This window comes from Artibeus jamaicensis, unplaced genomic scaffold (assembly GCF_021234435.1).
Source record: "Artibeus jamaicensis isolate MK-2021 breed Jamaican fruit bat unplaced genomic scaffold, CSHL_Jam_final contig_793, whole genome shotgun sequence".
Classification (NCBI taxonomy): domain Eukaryota; kingdom Metazoa; phylum Chordata; class Mammalia; order Chiroptera; family Phyllostomidae; genus Artibeus; species Artibeus jamaicensis.
The window spans coordinates 936,614-957,699 of record NW_026521975.1 but is presented as its reverse complement, the minus strand read 5'-3'; the positions used below and the strand labels follow the sequence as shown (position 1 = coordinate 957,699).

Below are 21,086 nucleotides of genomic sequence, written 5' to 3'. Positions count from 1 at the left end.
AGGTTGTGTCTTTTAAAATAGTGTAACTGTAGACTCAAATGCAGTCACATCCCTTTACTAGTATTGTATGTCAGCAGATGTCCAGCATCTGATTTTCCGTAAGGGTGTAGGTTTCTCACTGACTCTTGGATTTAGGTTGGGGGACTCTCAGCTGCTGGTTCGTCTGCAAGATTGAAACAATTTCAAGCTTTTTGTAGTGTTCCAGAGCTCCTCGTTCCCAGAGCAGTGTTTTATCTCCCAGCCTATAATATCTGCTCTTCTACTTCCTGGGTCACAAAAGCACAGCAGCCAGGGGTTAGAGCTGTGGGTTGCACGTGTGTGCCCAGTATGCATGGAGTGTGTGTGACAAGCTGTGTGGGTCTGGCTCAGGCTGGGAGGGCTTGGAGCAGCTTTACTCATCTGTCAGCATCGCATGTTCTTGTGGATAAATATAGACACACGGGCACTCTGCGTGTTGTAGGTCACTGTCTTACTGTGCAGCTAAAAATTGCCCCATTGGTGTGAACAGTCCGCCCTGGATGGAAGGCCCATTTTAGTTTGTCTTCTACTGTAGCTCTTCAGCACCTGACTAAAAATATACCTTGGGCCCAAAATAAAAGAGCCCTGTCTTGTGGCCAAGACACTCCTGGTAGCAGGGAGCAACGGGATCATGGAGCCTGTCATTATGTTTCTTAGGCTGGGGAACATAGTCTGTGACACAGTTCCAGACTGTTAGCTTGGGTTCCTTTCAGGCTCATGGAGATTACAGCGGCGTGTTGGAGACCGTCCTGTGTAATCAGCTTCATCAAAGGGCTGGGTAGGTATGTGAGACAGTGTGCACATGTGTGCATGTGTGTGCGTGTGTAGGAGGTAAGTAGTTGTTAAATGCTGAGTATAGGAAGGATTCTTCCAAAGGTTTCAATGGATGAGGTGGGGGGAGCTGTTATTTATAAAGTTGCTGTACAGAGACAGGAGGAATACACTATAGTTTTCTGTTTGAGATTGCAGTATCTTAGGGGTAAGATTTGGTATTTTTTGTACATGAGTGTCTGGAACAACAAGCTCTGATGTAATAGAATTTTCTGGGCACTGAAGTTTTACTGAAAGATTCAGCAAGACTGTCTGTTCTGTAAAACTGCTAATCAGTAATAGCTATTATGTGTTTAGAAAATAGCTATTACGTGTTTAGAAAATAGTTAATACCATCACATTCAATATTATAGCAGAGGGAGGATTTATGCTTGATTTCTTCTAATGAGTAATGTAAATATCCTTATTTGTTTTGTTTGAAATGTTGAAAATAGCCAAAAAGTTTTTCCTTCTCTTCTGCCTTAGTCTTCTCCAACACTTAAAAACTAAAATGTTTTTCTTTTTTGTTTATGAATTGGAAAACAGCATACCATATGTCAACCAACATTAAATGAATTCAAATTGCATTTTGCTCTTCCTTCTTTAGCTGGTTATTTATCTCTAGCATAACCCTTTAGGCAATATTGCATCAGGGCTCCAAAAATTAATCTGAGGAAACATCCATGGCATGGGGTTCATTACATACACCTTAGATATTGACTGTTTAACTTTCTGTTTAACGAAGGTAGGAAAAGTTTATTTGTAAATGGTAAAGCACAACATCTTACTGTAATAGAGGAGAAACATTTTGTGTATCAGTGATTTGGGAGACCGAATTACTTGTCAGTTCTAGTCAATGCTCTCTAATGAAACTATTAGATATTTACATATAATACTATTCTGTTTTTCTAGGAATAAAATCTCTATCAATCATTAATTTACCTCTCTGTGGTTTATAAAGTAAAGTGTGTGTTAAGGAACATTTTTTTCTCTCAAGAGATTCTTTTTAATGTATAACAAGCATACAAGTTGAATGATAAAGCTTATGGCTTCATACATTATTTAAAAATGCTACATTATAATAGGATCTATGTGAAATGCTCCATATTTTTGTTGTTTGATATCTCTTGGAAATGATCCTGTCACTGTTTCAACTGAACAGACCACTCCAATGGTCTGGTGAGTACCTTGACTCCTTTTTCACTTATTGCCCCTTTTCCTCACAATATATAAACTTAACTTGTGTAAGAGATCAAGAACAACTAATATGTTTCTGTGAATTGGTAGAGTTATCATTATCTTAAGTTATAAACATATGATAGTCATGTATCAAGGAAATTTTATAGTCATTGTACAGTTCTGTAAGTATTTAAGAATTTAATAGAACAAAATATTTTCTATTATGTAAGCTGGCATCTAAACAAGTAAGCACATGGGAACCAGGAATTTTATAAATATTTTCATGTTGATAGTAAAGTTAGTCAGACTATAAAGGATTTTACTTATTTAGTTAATTTATTAATAAATATTTATAGAGCATCTACTGTATACCTTGCATTGGAAGTCCTTTCCTCACTATAGACTCTGGAAATCTATGTTGTGTAATATACACATATTTATACTATACATATGTATATGTATATATTACACACATATGTATATATATATATCTTTTGCAATACAATGCATTTTGTCACATGCATTGTGCCTATGTGAATGCATATACTTTGTGATATGATGTACATTGTATTAACAAAGACACATGTAGGGTTAGACTGTCCTTCAAATCTCTCCCCTCATCATGTTATCTCCAAGGTGATCCTGGAGGGGAACAGCTAAAACTTTGACCTTTACTTGTCAAAACAGAGCAGCTCTGACACTGCTCTCTGGTGGCAGTCCCCACACATATAGCCTGCACTGCCATCACTGTGCCTTTACATTGGGTCCCTGTGTAATGTGTCCATTAAACAGCTACAGAAACTTCTCTTCAAACTTGTTCTCTTGCCCTAATGTCTGACTTAAAAGTGGTTCTAATAGATAGGTCAGGAACCTGAGTTTGCCATTGGGGTAGGCCTGAGCCCAACGCCTGGATAAAATCTGCACACAATGGCTGTTCCCCCAGCCTTCATATCTGTGTAGAGCACAGCGCACAGTAGGAAACATACTTTGCACTATTACCCAAAGCACACACACATCCCCATCTGCACACACAAAGATGGAAAACAAGTTCTGTGAAAGGGCGCATGCCCTCGCTATGCAGGGGGCCGTCACTCTGCTGCTTGGTCTACCGTGGGTTCTTACTCCATTTCATCACAGTCACACTGGTCAGCATCCCCTAAAGTGGTTTCATGGTTAGGCAATGGCTCACAACCTGCACTTTGACAAACTGCTGTAAATATTTCATAAGCCAGACACTCTCAACACACCATTAGTTAAGTTCTCTACTGAAATAATGCATTGTCATCCTTGATATAATATTCTACTCCTGGGCATGTTGGTGCTTTATTTGTCAGTGTCCTGCTTGGTTGCAGAAATAGCTCTCTCAATAGATTTGATGTCAGTCTTGAGTTGAATGTAGGGTTTCTAAGCCAGAGACAATTCACAACTTTATGTCTTAATGCTTCCTTACTCCTTAATACAACAAGTATTTATTGAGCATGGGTATTAAGATAAAAAGTGGGGGTGCAAGAGGAACAAAACAAATGTCTTGCCCTTGTCAACTTAACTGTAGCAGAATAGACATATATAAACATGTTATTATTACATCAAGGGGCAGCTAGCACTCTGCAGGAGGGTAAGCTGGGTAAGAGGTAAGAGGGTAAGCTGGGTAAGAGGCTATAGCAGAGGGAAGTGCCAAGCTGTGGGCCAGCTCCTTGCCCAAGGAGCTTCTAATGAAACCAGAAGGAAGTGAGAGAGTGAGCCACTATGAAGTGACCTTTTCCCCATGGATATAATTCCCACAATCCCATTCTCCTCCTCCTTGATGCCTTCTCTAACCATGTCTATCATCAGTCATTTCTAGGTCTTAGCTTCACTGTAGCCAGTCCTGCCCTGACCCCACAATCTCAGATATGTCTCCCTGTGTCTCTCTTACAGCAGCTTTTGTAGCACTTCCTGTTTTGTCATTATATTTCTGGGTGTGTTTGTTATGTAATGCCTGTCTCCCCTGTGTAAGATTGGCTGTGTGAGGACAGGGCCATGCCTGTTTTATGCCCAAGCAGTTAGCACAGTGCTTGCAGTAGAGTGGACCTTCAGTAAATATTTGATGACTGAATAAACAAACCAATGAATGCTGTTCTAAATCCAATTGCTCTTTCATTGGCTCTTCAACCTGGCATTCCCTTGTGGTATCTAGGGACTGAATATACTAAATTCTAAAAATATTTCATATTGTATTTTGAAATTTATCTTTGTATTCTCCACAGAACTTGGCAAAGGACCTTGCCTACACTGCAGCCTCAATGAAAATTTGTGATTTTGTGAATTGGTTGACCAATCTCACTCATAGTCTTCTGAGACACAGTTATTTCTGAAAGGACTGAAACTGTATTATAACACAAGTATGACAAAGGGTGCCTATTTGAGTGACAGCCACCTGCATTTGCCCTTGCTGTGTGTTATAGGTGTAAATGCTCCAAGATCCACACCATCCAGTTCAACACATTTAGTAAATGTGGAAGTACGCCGTTGGGCTTGAAATCTTAGTGGACATTCAAACCTATGTGATCAACCCTGGATTGCAGATGGTATTCAATTTCTTTCATATAATAACATATTTTTTGTAATTGAAGTTCTATGATAGCATTCCTTCATTATTGCCATCATGAAACATAGGAAACTTTTTGCAAGTCAGCCTTATCTTTTTCAGATGATGTTTTATTATGAATTTTAAAAATAAACACAAAAGGAAAAAGCATAGTACAGTGTACAATATAGTGCCATTACTCAGATTCAGCATTATAAAGGTTTAGTCATTTACTTCATTTATACTATTTTTTCTCTTTAAGTATTTTGAATCAAATATAGACATAATTTCATTAAACTCTGTGTAATTAGGACACATTCTAGAAAATGTGGATATTCTCTTACCTATCCACAATACTGTTATACTTAACAAAATTGACCATAATTCTTTGGTATCACTTAATATCCAGTGAATATTCACAAAGCTTTGATTATCTTTTTTAAAAAAATGTCTTTTAGTAGGTGGTTTGTTCAAATAAGGATTTAAACAAGGTCCATATGCTGTATTTGGTAGCTCTGTCTCCTATGCCTCCTTTCATCATTCTACCCATATTTATCTCCCCCACTGACTTGTAGAAATTGATGATGTTTTCTTGCAGAACTAACCTGGTTCTGGATTATCTCTTTTGCTTCCTTATGGTGACATTTAACTTGTTCTTCTATCCCCATTGTTGCTTGTAAATGGATAGTAGCTTGAATGTTTTGAAAACTTGATGAACATGGCCATCTCTGCTGCACTGCCAGGCTCATTTCTGTCCTCACCTGGAAGATGAAGGGCCACTCTTCATTCCCAGGAATTCACAGCCAGTAGTTTCAGTGCTCAGCTACAAGAACCCTGACCAACTTTCTGCCCCAGGTCAGGAATTCTGAGAAAGCTTCCAGAATCAGTAGTTTGAAAAAGCTTCTTAAACACCTTAATCATTATAATATCTCACCAGGAAATATCTCACATGTTTCCCTTATTGGGAAAGAATGGTGTGACAGGATCAGGTCCATTGTGTAGGACAGGGTCTTCCTTTTTGTTCTGACAGGCCCCATCCAGGTTCCTGCCTTTTATTATTTTTCTCATGGTAGGTGCAGTGGTCTTTAGTTTATATTGTCCCTCAAACAGCCTATTTTTTAGCCCTTCCTACAGAACAATATCAGAGCAACATGTCTTTTTAGAAACCTGCTGACTCCCAAGTGTCCTCCAAATAAAGCCCAAACACATTGACTGGCCATTAGACACTTTAATTCTAATGATAAAAAAATTAGGATTTTTTAAAAAGATTTTATTTATTTATCTTTTTAAATATATTTTATTGATTATGCCATTACAGTTGTTCTATGGTTCCCTTCATTCACCTCAACCCTGTACACCCCTTCCCCACCATTCCTCCCCCTTTAGTTCATGAACACGTGTCTCAAGTTCTTTAGATTCTATATTTCCCATACTATTCTTGCCCTCCCCGCTATCTATTTTCCACCTACCATCTATGCTACTTATTCTCTGTACTTTCTCCCCCTTCTCTTTCTCCCACTCCCCTGTTGCTAACCCTCCATGTGATCTTCATTTCTATGGTTCTGCTCCTGATCTAGCTGTCCTCTTAGTTTGCTTTTGTTTTAGGTGTGGTTCTTAATAACTGTGAGTTTGCTGTCCTTTCACTGTTTATCTTTTTTATCTTCTTTTTCTTGGGTAAGTCCCTTTAACATTTCATATAATAAGGGCTTGGTGATGATGAACTCCTTGAATTTGATCTTATCTGAGAAGCACTTTATCTGCCCTTCCATTCTAAATGAAAGTTTTGCTGGATAGATCAATCTTGGATGTAGGTCCTTGCCTTTCATGACTTGGAATACTTCTTTTCAGCCCCTTCTTGCCTGTAAGGTCTCTTTTGAGAAATCACCTGACAGTCTGATGGGAACTCCTTTGTAGGTGACTGTCCCCTTAGCTCTTGCTGCTTCTAGGATTCTCTCCTTCATTTTAATCTTGGCTAATATAATGATGATGTGCCTTGGTGTGTTCCTTCTTGGGTCCAACTTCTTTGGGACTCTCCGAGCTTCCTGGACTCCTTGGAAGTTTATTGCCTTTGCCAGATTGGGGAAATTCTCCTTTATTATTTGTTCAAATAAGTTTTCCACTGGTGGCTGTTCCACTTCCCTTTCTGGTACCCCTATAATTCGGATGTTGGAAGGTTTAAAGATGTCCTGGAGGTTCCTAAGCCTCTCCTCATTTTTTTGAATTCTTGTTTCTTCATATTTTTCTGTTTGGTCATTCTTTTCCTCCTTCTGGTCCACTCCTTTTATTTGACTCCCAGTTTCCTTTCCATTACTATTGGTTTCCTGTACATTTCCCTTCATTTCAATTAGTTTAGCCTTCATATGTTCCTCTAATTTGTGACTAAAATCAACCAGTTCTGTGAGCATCCTGATCACCAGTGTTTTGAACTGTGCATCTGAAAGTTTGGCTGTTTCTTCCTCACTTAGATTTATTGGCTCTGGGGCTCTGAGTTCTTCTTGAGCCATGTTTTGATCTGTTCGTGCCTGTTACAAATGAGGAGAGAAGCCTTAGTTGTTCACCAGGGCAGGGCCACCCAGGTCTCTGGTTTGTGATGCTGTATGTGGGGGCGGGGTCAGAGAGGGACAATGGCGGTTCCCTTTGCTGCTTCCTGCTGCTGGGGCCTGCAGGGTCTGTCTCACTGCTCGCTCCTTCACCAGTGTATCTGTGGGCAAATGTGTGACCGAGGTCAGCCCTCAGTGGGTTCGCCCGCTTCTCCACACCTGGGATCTGCCCACAGCTGCTGGCGCACCTGGGTTACATGCCCAGGTCAGTCCAGTGGATCTTTCCTGCCTGACCCCGCTCTGCTGCTGGCTCTGCCCTTCTTACCAGTTTGGCTGAAGGGTTCGTTGTTGTCAGACTTCTGTGTAGTTCAATTTTCTGTTGTTTGGCTGCATTTTTGTTGCTAAAATTTTGCTGTTTTTAAACTTGGTTGTGTGAGAAGGTACAGTGCTTCCACCTATGCCTCCATCTTGGCAGAAATCCTATTTATTTATCTAATGATAAAAATTAAAAACCTATCTCTTTATAGGACTTAAGACTTTGTTTTTCATATATAGCTATTCAATTATTTTATTCACATAAAAACTGGTGGAATCAGATTGTTTCGGTTCAACAAATATTAAGTAAGAACAATTGTTTAATTAATTATGCCAGCCACATTGTTCAGTGCTTGGGGTAAAGACAAAATGTAGTCCTGTTCTTGTGGACTTTACAGTCCCTTGATGAAGACAAAGTTTGAACATGTGCTAAGATAGGGGTGTGTGATAAGAGGGTGAGGAGAGGCTGGGACAAGGAGAAACTCCAAACAGATGCCTTCATGTGCCTGCCATGCTGTTCTCTTAGCCTAGGTAGCCCCTTTGTCGTCCATCCCTATCAGAATCCTACCTGTCCTTTAAAACCTGGGTCAAAAGCCATATATTCCTTACCATCTGACTAACCAATGGCCCAGAACAGAGATAATGCCTCTGTCCTTCACTAGGCCTAGTACAAGATTTTGTGAAAGCTTCTCAAAAATATGTTAACATGTATCTTGAGTTTACAGTGAGGAATAAAGATAGTCTTCCCCTTGTGTCCACCTGCAATGTTGGAAGTTGTCAGTCTCACAAAGGTGAGTGGAACCAGAGAAGAAGTGGAGGTATAACTGGAAGAGTCTGTATTAGTTGTAAAGCTTTCCTCTATGCAGAGGATAAACAATAGAATCTCACTAATTCATAGTACTTCAAGGGAAGGCAGGTGTTACTATTTGAATTGTGGAATTTTTCAGTAAGTGATTTTTTAATGCATTATCAATGTATATTTTTATACAGTCATAGACTACTAGAGATAGAAAGGACAACCTGGCTTAGCCTCTTTAAGAGTAACAGGTAAGACCCTGGCCGATGTGGCTCGGTTGGTTGGAGTGTCATCATGTAACCAAAGAGTTGCAGGTTCACTTTCCAGTCAGGGCACATACATAGGGTGGTGGGGACCGGCACCTACGATCCTCACACTGGGCGTGTACAGGAGGCAGCCAGTCGATGTTTCTCTTTTGCATTGATGTTTCTCTCTTTTCCTTCCTCTCTCTCTTCCTCTCTCTCTAAAAACAATGAAAAAAATGTCCTCGGGGGAAGGTTAAAAATTAAAATAAGAAAGGATAACAGGTAAGTAAACTGAAGGCCAGTGGGTGCAAGTTTTCCCCCACAGTCACACAGAACCACACCAGGACATTTTACTCCCTGCTCAATGCTCTATGTTTTGCCTGTAAGACATTAGCTTACTTGGGTTAATAAACCCTTTTATTTTTACTCTAGGTAAAACAATTTTACCAACTGGATTCATTAGTCCCCTTTGCTTTTCTGTTTGTTTATATTAGAGGTGTCACAGTATGGTCCCAGGGCTAGAAGCATCACCAGAACCTGGGGACTGGCTAGAAGTGCAAATTACTGAGCCTCACCCCAGACCCACTGAGTCGGGTAGGACCCAGCTTTCCAGGTGAATCCAATGTGCAATGATTCTGAGCACCGTGGATGCACACTGCATGTCAGAAAACCTTTTTCAAAGTTAATGTAAAAAAATTCTAAGGCCTTGTCCAATTTATCGCAACTTTAGAATTAATGGATTTCAAATTCATGAGATTTTGCTGCATAAAAGAAGACAGAAGAGGAAGAAAATAAAAAGTAGAAAAGAAGGAAGAGAGATTGGCCAGTGGGGGTTGCAGGAATAAGAGCAGTTTGTCAATCCTGTTGGGGAGAAGAAGGAAGTTGAAATTCAGGAATATCCTGCCTCTAGCAGATTATTCAGTCTCCTTTTGGTGACAAAAGGACCTTGAAATGTCAATGTAACCTTATCTTCTCACAGATCTTGGCATACATTCTGTCTGACTCTGATTACTGTACCTACTTTGAAATTCAGGGGGAAGTCCATGTAATGGCATCTTAGGAGGTGACAGATATTTTTCAAGGAAATCATTGAAGTGTTACTGTCATTTCACTGAGACAAAAATGCTAAAAAGCAGAGGAAGAGGGAAAAGAAAGGAGGGCAGTAACTTGGTGCTGACTTTCTATTTACTGAATGACTTCACTCTCTTCAAGGTGATCGGTCTTCAGAAACCAAAAACAAAAAGAGTTTTGTGAGGCCCCAGATTGAAGTAAACAGTGATCTGTGCCTTCAAGTTCACTTGCTTCTTATTAGGATAAAAACCAGTGAAATGTTATATTATGAGTATATTCAGAAAGGAACAGTCTTTAGACTTTGTAAGGTGTGTCATTAATCAGATTTCTTATATTTTCATGGGTCTTCAATTCTTGACTCTTTTTTGTACTTCTAGCCTTTCTTAAAGCCCCTCTCATGGTTAAAAGATGTATTAAGTTCAAGAGGGCAGGCAGCCTAGCAAGAGGGACCTCCATGGATGAATGTTATATGAGTCTTTCTAGAAAATAACCAACTATATTAATCTGTAGAAAGCCTCATTCTCTAAATCACATTCATTTTTTATTTTGTCATCCCTTGAAGTCCCCAAACTAGCTGATGCCAGGGAAAGATCTCCAGGTAACCAGACTTACTTTATTCAGTCTTCATCATAAGTAATGTGTTTTTGTCTTTGTTTTGTTTTGTTTTGTTTTTGTTTTTAAAGACAAGGTAATACAGGAAGCTCACCAACTGTGTTGTCAAATAAACATGAGTTCAGATCCTGAGTCAACCACTCCATGACCTTTGGCAAGTCTCTGAGCATACATGGTCATATCTGTAGAAGAGAAGTTGTTTGTCTTTCTAGGATTATTTTTGAGAATTAAAGATATAAATTATCCTAGAGATATCTTGAAAGAATGCAATTTGAGAACTATAAGATTAAGAGAAGTAAATAATGTTAGAGAAAGCTGGAATGCATTTAATAAATAAAAATGGAAGAAGCAGCCTTGGCCAGTGTGGCTCATTTGGTTGATGCATTGTCCCATAAACTAAAAGGTCGTGGGTTTGATCCCCAGTTGGGGCACATATGGGAGGCAACTGATCAATGTTTCTCATTCACGTCAATATTTCTGTCTCTCACTCTCTCCCTCCCTCCCCCTCTATCTAGAATCAGTGAGAATGTCCTCAGGTGAAGATTTTAAAAAATAATAATTAAAAAAATAAAAATGCAAGGAGCATTTCACATTATCAACATTTTACAGAAATTATTTAAGCAGAACTAAACATGTCATTGAATATATTTTTTCTAAGGCAAAAATCATTTCTGAGTATTGTTTACCCTTTGTCTCTTCTTGACCCACTTTGAAATATATCAAATTGTTTAGGAATCATCCATCTTTTTGTTAAGAAATGGTTTTACATTGCTCAAAATAATTGTTTCTTCCTGTTCCAACATTATTTATTTCTTAATAAGAGTTTTCAGAGGAAAAGAATTCTTTCTGTCATGCTTGGAGGTTTCTTTCTTTTCATCCTAATTTACTTTGCATGACTTTCAGGGTCTCTGGTCATTTTGATTATTTGCAGTACCTTTTAAAATGCCTTTTCTCAAGCACCCTCACAAATGCATTAGGGGACAATTTATTATTGTTCTCTACAGCCTCTGACATGTTCTCGTGGTAACTGTGTCATCCTTGGCTTGTTATGCTTTGTGAAATGTTCCTGTAAACTAGGACTTAGGGGGAAAGAGGGATGATGGTGAGGGTGGGGGAAGTTCCTAGAGAAAGGTCTTGGTTGCTGAAGAGTTTTGCCTTTGGAACCTACAGAATGAATAAGGCACTGAGGACTGGCAGAAAGAACAACTAATATCCAGCTGTGAGCAAAGAAATCTAATTAACTCACATGTTGAAAGATATGGTTACATCTATCTCTAGAAAGTAAAGTTGTTTAAATAGATCAGCCTTTCTAAAAAGAGTCCCTACTTTAAACAGTTATCACATAGAATCTCAGGGACACTTCAAAAAAAAAGGAAACTATTTTTTATTTCAAATGCTCTAAGTCTTAGTTCAGTAATGGAAACATCAGAAAGAGGATTGGTTGTTTTGAAAATCTGGCTCCATGTTCGTTTGTCATTGTGAAAGCTGGAGAAAAGCCAGCAGTGATTTCCCTCTTCTCTGAGCTGTGTACTTGGTAAAGGAGGCGAGGAAGCAGGGTGTCTGATGGGCACTTTGATTTATGCCCTTTACAGCCTGGTTAAAATTCTCATTTCCAAATGGAAGTGACACAGATATGAACAAGCCAAAGCGATGGGTTAGAAAAGCAGAGCCTGCCTGAGCCAGGTGTGCCTGGGTTTTCTCAGACACCAAAAGCACACAGCTTCCATTTGTTTCCATGACAGTTCCAAATTAGTACATCTGAGCATCTTTGGGAAGATAAAGACGAGCAAGTTTCTCTGTGTAGTTTTCTCTTTTCCTTTTAGGAACATGTGTGAGTGTGTAGACACACATGAAATTGCTGGTTATACGACCCTGCCTCAGTAATCTGTAAACTCCACAAGGGCAAGAACCATCTATTCTGTTCACACCTATCTTCTCAGTGCCTAGAACAGTGCCTGAGACCCAGGGACTCATTGAACAAATATTGGCTGAAATGAATGAGTGAATGAATGAGCAATGATATTAATGTCTCTGAAAATCTGACCGAGAAAACCAATTGCTTTCTTGTAACACCTATCACCACCATGGCCTCTGGGGCACTCACATGAGGAAAGTCATTATAGTATTTCCTTTTCTTTCAGTGTTATAATAAAAATGTAGCTGGACTCTGAGCTTTGAGTGTTTGTTTCTGTGTTGCCATTAGGTCAGCAATCCTTACTAATGTTGGTAATTTAGGGAAATCATTCTGAACAGTTCAGACAGCTAACAGCAGCTAGCCTAAAAACTCAGGTATTTGTTAATGAAATTGGGAAAGAAATAGTCCTGTCCAGAATGTCATCCCTTGAAGTCAGAAATATATCTCATGAAGAGGTGAGAAAAGGCCCACAAGAGCCTAAAGTAGACTTCTTCCAGATTAAGGAATAGATGCTGCTTGATACAAGACATAAAGACCCAGTGAAAGAGAGAAACACCTCCCAACACCATCAAGCAGAACCAAATAGGAACAGAATTTGGAATAAAAATAATATCAACAAAACCCTCATAAGGCAAAAGAAGGTGATGGAAAAAAGTTAGAACGTGTTTAATTGAAGGTTAAAATGTAAAGAGAGAGCAAATATCAAAACAATTGAGACCTAATTAATATCTGAAAGTGGTGCCTCCTTGTTGACTTCCCTTCAGCTCCCCACCAACCCACAGGAGCACTGGTTTGAGTGACTTTCTAGGGACATTGGGCTGTTGTGTGGAAATAGATAAGATGAAGAAAAAAAGGAGACAGGATAAGGTCAGTTGGAGAGTTGGAGTTGAGCCTTAAAGTTTCATCGCATACAAGAAATTAAAATGGGAGAAGTTTTTAATCCAACAATTTAAATCATTGCTTCAATATGTATTTAGGTAGGGGAGATGAAATACCAATGGCCAGGACTCTTGGGAGCCTGGACTCTTATGGCCATCATAAGGGAGCCTGACTCCAGAGACCCCAAATGAGGAGGAGGCTGAGCAGCTAGAGCAGCCGGGTTCCATTGTCAGCAGAGCCAGACCCAGTCAGGTGGACAAAGGGACAGACTTGCTTGCCCGGTGGGGCAAAGCCCTCTGGTGGCAAGGAGTCAATTCCAACAGTGATCGCCTTCAGTGCAGAACTGGGAAAAAGGGCCTGCTTATGGTCATTCCTGAACTAGTAGTTGGTTGGTTTCCTAGGTATTTGCTCTGTGAAATTGTAAATGGGATTGTGTTCTTAGTTTCCCTTTCTGGTAGCTCATTACTGGTGTGTAGAAATGCAACTGATTTCTGATTATTCATTCTGTGTACACCTGAAACCTGTGTCATTTTATTAATCAATGTCACCCCAATAAATTCAATAAAAAATAGTAAGTTTCTGTTATAAATCAGACCTGTGCACAAATAAATTTGTTTTTGAATTTATTTTTCAATTACAGTTTACATACAATGTTATTTTGTATTAGTTTCCAGTATGTGCACAAATAGATTTAATTCTTGAGAGCTAACTTCTTAGAGATGGTGTCTCCCCCTTTAAACACCAAAACCTTTTTCAGTTTTATCCTTTTGAAAGGAAACCTGGAAATTTCTGTTGGTCTTCTTTCTACCTTCTCAAATTCAGGTCTGTACTTCAGACTTATTTAACCTTTCCATGGGATTCAGGGTCATCTCCTGAACGGTACTTGTGACTGCATGCTGGACCGAGTCATCGATGCCCCCAGCCTGTGGGAATGTCACGTTCTCTGGCCCTGTACTAATGGCTTCAGGAAAAACTGCATTTTTAAGGTCTGGTGGCTTTGTAGAGTGATGATATTTTTTTGTTTTTTTGCTATTAGTGTTTCTTCCCAGAGAAGCTGCACCTTTCCCTTATAATTTTCTGTTTCCAGATTATTGTGAACTTAGAAACTAGGCAATTGGTCTTAAATATGTGTAGGCTGAGAGCAAGCAAGTGCTGAGAGAGAGTCATGATTTTTTTCTAATGGTAATGTTCAGGTATTTAAACTAATATGGATTTTGTGGCTCAGTTTTGACCAGCAGGGATTAGTTATTTCATGGTTCTCAGCCATATTGTCACCCCATACTTGATTTACTAAAAGGTGCCGTGTCCTGTGTTTATTTTGAGAACTATTCTGACGAAAGACTGGGATATGTTGTGAATTAATTAGTTGTGGTAGGATAAAGAGGGGTTACTAAAACTTGGAAGTACATCTAGTTCAAGGACACTTGCCCATTAACTTCCACTGCATCTCCATCTGCCCAGCTGATCTGTTTGGTAGCACAGTGATGGGCGCCTCCCCTGGAATCACTCTCAGTTCTGGCACAGGGCTCAGCTGGGTCAGGACCATTCTAGCTGACAAACGCTGTGCACACAGAATTTTGTATTCACAAGATGTCTGACTTCAAAGTTCAGGAGGTTAACATTGTTTTATGAGAGCAGTGAATTGGTACTTGGACATTTTAAATGGAAGATCTGTCCAAGAGACATTCTGGTTTCTGGATGTCACCTATCTGCTCTAAAAGGTGGCTTTGCATGCCCTGGCCAGTTGGCTCAGTTCATTGAGCATCATCCCATAGATCAAAAGGTTATAGGTTCAGTTCTTGGTCAGGGCACACACCCAGGTTGGAGGTTCAATCCCCAGTCAGGTTGTAAATGAAAGGCAACCAAATGATATTTCTCTATCACATCTATGTTTCTCTCCCTCTTTTTGCCTTTCTTCCCCTTTCTTCCTTTTTCTCTCTCTCTCTCAAAAATAAAAAAAAAGAAAAATGGTGGCTTTGTGGGCCAGAGGTCACTCTTAGGAACATTCTCTCACCAGAACTATGATTTTTAGGGCCAATAGTCTAGCAGTTATGGATCTGGTATTACAATTATATGTTGCATCAACCTGATTATTGTTGTATTTTAGAAATAGAAGAAATCCTGTAGAAAATGAAAGATAATAAAAAGTCATATTCAATTGGACTTTCTTGGCTTATGTTCCAATCTCCAGTTCTATGGCACAGTGCCTGGATACAGTATCTCATGGAGGTCATGTGTTCCTCTGTAAATTGGATTTGCATTGAGAGAATAGGTGGTAAGACAAAGGAGTGCCAGGGCTTTTATTTGCATCACCTGTTATTGAGTATCCTCTTTTAGAACAAGTGCAACCTTTTAGGAAGCTGCTTGGAGCACCATTGAACTAATGACTCATCACTGCAAATCCTGTCCCCTATTTTTTGAAGACTCTACTGTTGAGTCTTGTCTTAGAGTTCCTTCCTTGTGAATCACTTCAAGATGTACAGAAACTAAGATTTCATTTTAGTTAGTTAAGGAGATTTGTTGGGTATTAGCTGAGTAAAGAACTCTGTACCAATTCTGGGAGACTAGAGTCTTATTGGGGAACCTTTAGGGGGAACTTTTAGAAGAATGCATGGTCCAGTTACAGGGCCAACCATAGGCTGAGCTGTGTGACCAGTAGGTAATCACTTCACTTATCACCTGTCTATTGAGTCTTCCTTAGGTAATGTCAGACGTACAGCACCAAAAAGCATGAGTTAAATGTTTAAACCTGGAAATACAGACTTACCAGTGAAGATTAGCCTGGTGGAGATGACACTAGGAGGCTTAGATGAGCAGAGAAGATGAGAAGGAGCAGTAGAAGTGAAAGGCATAAGTGCAGAGCAATCAGGGCGTCAGCACGACCTAGGCACGGGATGGAGGCAACTGCCGCAGGGCCTGGAACCCATGTTTTTGAGGCTGACCATGATAATTGAGAGCTATTGAAATGTTATGATTATTGCCATGCTGAAGAAATATTAGTTTGCTATGTAAAATGAATGAACTGAAGGCAGCCAAGGGGCTTCTCCAGTAATCATGATATAAACTTCCTAGACTATGATGGAGCTGCTAAGGATGGAAAGGGAAAGAAATAATATACAATATATTTCTATAACTGAAGAGGCCATATTTTTTAGTGTAATGGTAGTTGATTCCTCAAACCATAAGGCAGGGTCAGTGAGCCAGAGAGGATGAGGCATTAGGAAAGAGTAGGAAGGATAAGGGAGAATCTACAACATAACATGAGGACATGTTTGTGATTCAATAAAATAAGCAAAATTTTATCATGGCTTCCTCAGAATTTGGCTTGGGGTAGAAAGTAGATAAGAGAAGGCTTGAATTTACTTGATAAGGTGTTAAGGAAAACCTTTTTCCTCCTTTATTATTGATGGCACATCACTATTTTCTGATACTCTAGCCATGTCGAAACTGGAAATCTACTTTTTTTTTACTTGTTTCCTTAATCTCTGTATGCAGTCATCCAAAATTATATAGTCTTCTTTTTAAATGTCTGCAAATCATTATCCTGTCCTCAGCATTCCTAATGATTCTATCCAAGCCCACTTACTTGAATTTCTTTCATTGGATAGTGGTGAATGATCATTTTATAGGTACTTATGTGGAAGGTGGGGTTGCATTTATAGTTTAGGAAGGGAGACATAAAATTTCCATTTAGGAATAAAATTTTATTTTCTGCAACCAAAAAATTAAATTGTCATTTGACTATTACATTCTGAAAGGCCACTCTCCAGGAACTCTAATTCCCAAGCAAGGAATTTGCACATCCTATAAAGGATGAGGAGGGCATCCCAACTTGTACTAAAGGGTGGTGAGAGTGAAAACTTAAACCCACACTCTGGTTGCATAGATGGGGCCATGCCTGAGCTCTTGTCTTTCAAAAGGCCCATTCCTTTTGGAGCAAGACCAAGCTGGGCTACTGTAAATTGGTTCTTGGAAACCTCTGAAGTTTTTTTCCATTATTCATTTCATTATACCTTGTTCCATTGTTCAGAGTGAAACAGAGAAGACAGAGAGCTGCTGGCCATTAGGAATACCAGGACAACAAATCACTTTTTTTCCACATATATGTTCTTTATCTATTCTCCTGGAACATAAAAGAAGCCAAAAACATCTTAAATGTTGTTGGATTTATCAACTCTATTATGTACTTGCAACCTAATTTACCTAAAGCAATGCAGTAACCAGAAGTATTTCAAGATTATCGTTATGACATAATACAAATCTAATGTAATCAAAATAATTAAATTCTGACACCATTCCTAAAGAATAGGGCCAGATTATGATGATAAGTACAGTTTTCCAGATATGATTCATATCTTTATATTTATGGTTTCACACAACCATTCTAAATGTTTACGATGTGACTTTCAGCCAGTAAGAATATTCATTATATTTTTCAGCTTCTCCTGTTGGCAACGGTTATATCAAGCCTCCAGTTCCACCTGTGTCTGGCACGCAAAGGGAGAAAGGGCCGCCAACCATGTTACCCATCAGTGTGGACCCAGACAGCAAACCAGGGGAATATGTCCTCAAGAGTTTATTTGTCAACTTCACCACTCAGGCTGAGCGCAAGATTCGCATCATCATGGCAGAACCCCTGGTGAGTGCCCCCTGATGCCTGCTCCTCCTCAAATTCATCTTGACACTGAATGGAAGAGATTTTACAAGTCTAAGAAATGATGGATTACTCTTCCCCTAATTAATTTCCAGAGGTTTTTTGAAACCATCAGTAAAGTTATATTTAAGTTCCCTGATTTAATGGAGATTGAAGACTTAAAAATAATACTCAGGAAATATATTTAAGGAGCACATTTCACTACTATGTTTAAGACCAATCAGCATAATTGAACAATAGATGTATTAATCACAAAAAAAAATGTGTACAGTCTGTTCTGTATACATACTTTAGTCAAAGTCTTTTGTCCAATTAAAAAAAGATGTTTCTCAAGTGTCTACCTGGACTACCAGTTTGAGAACACAGTCTCAGTGATACAGGGTCCAAGGAAGTTTTTGGTGTGTCGTTCAGAAACACCACTTTGTTTTCTGAAAATTGGAACACAGGACATTCTCAACTCCCTTACCTTTAAAGATTCCTTATTATATGATGCCCTTCAACATTGGGGTCTTTCTTTACAGATAATGCTGCTACAAAATAAGACATGTGTTTTCACTGTGTGTTAATTGCTCTCACAAGTGCTGGTTCTCAAAAGGATAGTTTGGAAGGAAGTACAGTTGCTAGATTCAGATTACTGGTTTGCTGACCTTGGCCACATACAGTGAGGGAAAAGAAAAGGTATGTGGAGTGACACAGCGTCTGTGAAACTGGGCTTTGTCCCTCCTGTGAGGGCAGGGGGCACACAAAATCTGAGTTGTGCTTTATGGCATGATAGTTTAAAATAATTAAAAGGAATGTTACTAAGTCCACAACACAAGCCTCTAAAAATATGTGACAATGTAAGGTTTGGGGAATCAGCATTCAAGAATATTTAAGTGTGTGTTTACCTGAAAATTGCAGACTTTCCATTTTTAAGCTTTTATTAGATCAGTGGAGCTTATTTTTATGAATTCTAACTTCTTATGGAAGATGTTTCTTGGTTTTGCCATTTAAATCATTTAAATTAAACCTTAGAATAGTACCTTTTCCCCCATTCACTCACGTTTTTATGTTCCTACTACTTTTACAACTGATAATAATAGCCAACATTTCTGGAGTACTTACTATGCCCAGGCACTATGCTGAACTTTCTATCTCCTTTACTTTTCACAATGGTCTGAATTAGATAGGATTTATAGCTTCATTTACAGATGGGAAAAGTTGGCTCAGAGAGGGTAAAGTAATTGTGCAAAGTCACACAGTGTTGATTTCAGTTCAAACTGAGTATTCTCACAGTCATCTCTGGACCTTTCTACACTCTGTTAACACAACATGGTCATCTTCTTGTAAGGAACCTTCCTTAACTTCCTAGGAAAATCAACACAGGACTCTCCCATACCAGCCAGCCATAAATCATGTGTCCAACTTCCCATTGCCCAAAACAGTGCTGTACGGGAAACTCTCTGACTTCTTGAGAGACACTGAGGCAGCCCAGATTCCCTGCTAGTGGAGAGTGGAAAGCCACCTCAGCTCTAGAGATCATAGGGGAGTTCAAGGGGGAGAGAGTAGTAAGGCACATTGCACTCTTTAACAGTGGAAAATGCCAAAATGGCAGGTCAGGGCCCTCTGAAATTGTGTATCATGGTGAATTTTCCTGAAGAACTGAAAAATTGTACAAAAGTTGAGATGATTGGTAGGCTAGGTCCTGACACATTTTGAGTCATCCCTGTTTCCAAAATAATAGCTTAAATACTGTCATTTATGAATTTATGAAGTTAAATAATTTGAAGTTAATTAACTTTTCATCTTTACTCAGCTTGGAATTTGTTTGCATGACATTTACCTTCTTGGAATAAACATTATGTCTGAAAAACAATATGTGCCACAGCATTCTTTTAATTAAATGTTGATGTTTTGTTTCTTTCTATGGGACAACTTAAATGTCCCCAAACAAGGAAAATGGAGAAAGAAAGTGTAAGTCCTCTTTATCAGATGAGGGACTATTGGAACTATTTGCCAAGTAGATGAACATTATGTTTTTAGCTGAAGAGATGTATTCACTCAATTTTTAGTATTGTTGCTTTTTATGTAAGGAGATGATTTGTTCCCTTGTGTTTTGGCAAAGATGTAAGCTTCCATGCCACATTCACTTCTTGTCTGTTGAAAAATACTTAGCAATTTTCATCCTTATATTCACTTACTCATGGGACAGTAAATGTGAGTAGATTCAGGGGCTTGTTATCTTATTCTAAAAATGTAAATGGGCTTTTTGCTCTGTGCCCATAGCCAGAGGTGTTATTTTTGAGTTTCATATAGTACATTTAAAGTGAATTTCAGTAGATATCCTCAACTGTTTCTCTTGCTGAACTAGCTTCACTTAGAAAAATTTGAAATCCCTAAGTGCTTAGAGTTACACAGGTTTGTAACAAAGCACAAATTGTACTCTAAATCTTTAATATAATTAAAATTTATATGGGAGTGGCAAGGGAAATTTTCTAAAAATTAAAGTATAGACTTATTATTTATGAAGCAACTCAGGAATCTGTATTTTTTAGTTTTATTTTTAAAAAACTAAATCCTTCAGAATTCTATATCAGCAAGACTGTGGGATAAATTATACTCAATATTAAAGTAAAGGTGTATTTATGAATATCCAAATAGCTAACTTTAATTTTTTAAAAAGGCAAGAAATACCCCTGGCTGCTGTAGCTCAGTGGATTGAGCACGAGCCTGCGAACCAAAGGATCGTGCTTTGATTCCCAGTCAGGCCACATGCCTGGGTTGCAGGCCAGTTCCCAGCAGGGGACACATAAGAGGCAACCATACATTGATATTTCTCTCTCTCTCTCCTTCCCATTCCATCTAAAGATAAATAAATAAAATCTTTAAAAAATGTTTTTAAAAAGGCAAGAAACAAAAATATTCCACCAAAATCAAATTTTAGATTATTTTCTTTTGTAAACACCTCACACTGGTTCAGCAGTATTGTTCTTTGTACCCAAAAGATGCTGAAGACATATTCATTAATATTTATGGATTAAGCCAGTAATTTTCAACCAGTGTGCTGTGAGAATTTTATAATATGCAGTACCTAACTCTTTAGTCAGGTTCACTGGCCTTTTTTCTCTTAGATTGTCAAAAAAAATGACAAGGGACAAATTTCAGCCAAGATGGAAGCATAGGAAGATATACTTTGCCTTTTCACACAACAAAAAGAAAGACAACAACAAATTTAAAAACAAAAAACAACCAGAACTGCCAAAAAATTGAACTGTGTGGAATTCCAACAACCAAAGAGTTAAAGAAGAAACATTCACCCAGACTGGTAGGAGGAGCAGAGATGGGCAGCCAGAGTGAGAGGACACATGGCAAGATAGCAGCTGGAGGACCAGGTAGTCCCACATTTGCATGCAGATAAACCAGGAGGAGCAACTGGGGAGAGAGACAGGTCATATAACCCAGGGTTCAAGTGTAGAAAAAGAAGTCCTCAAAATCTCGGGCTATAAA

At 38.8% G+C, this 21,086-nt stretch overlaps 1 protein-coding gene across 11 annotated transcripts in view; it reads left to right on the top strand.

Moving 5' to 3' along the window:
* Nucleotides 1-21,086, top strand: part of FRY (FRY microtubule binding protein) — a 540,321-nt gene that overhangs the window by 249,157 nt on the left and 270,078 nt on the right. For 10 of the 11 annotated variants that reach the window (XR_008392915.1, XM_053672872.1, XM_053672873.1 and 7 more), the window contains one exon: nt 17,386-17,585. Coding sequence is in view for 10 of the 11 variants with exons in the window: in XM_053672872.1 (XP_053528847.1) it covers nt 17,386-17,585 (200 nt within the window). In the remaining variant the exon portion in view is untranslated. Of the gene's footprint in view, nt 1-631; nt 797-17,385; nt 17,586-21,086 lie in introns of those variants that run through there. The other variant, XM_053672878.1, reaches the window with a different exon arrangement.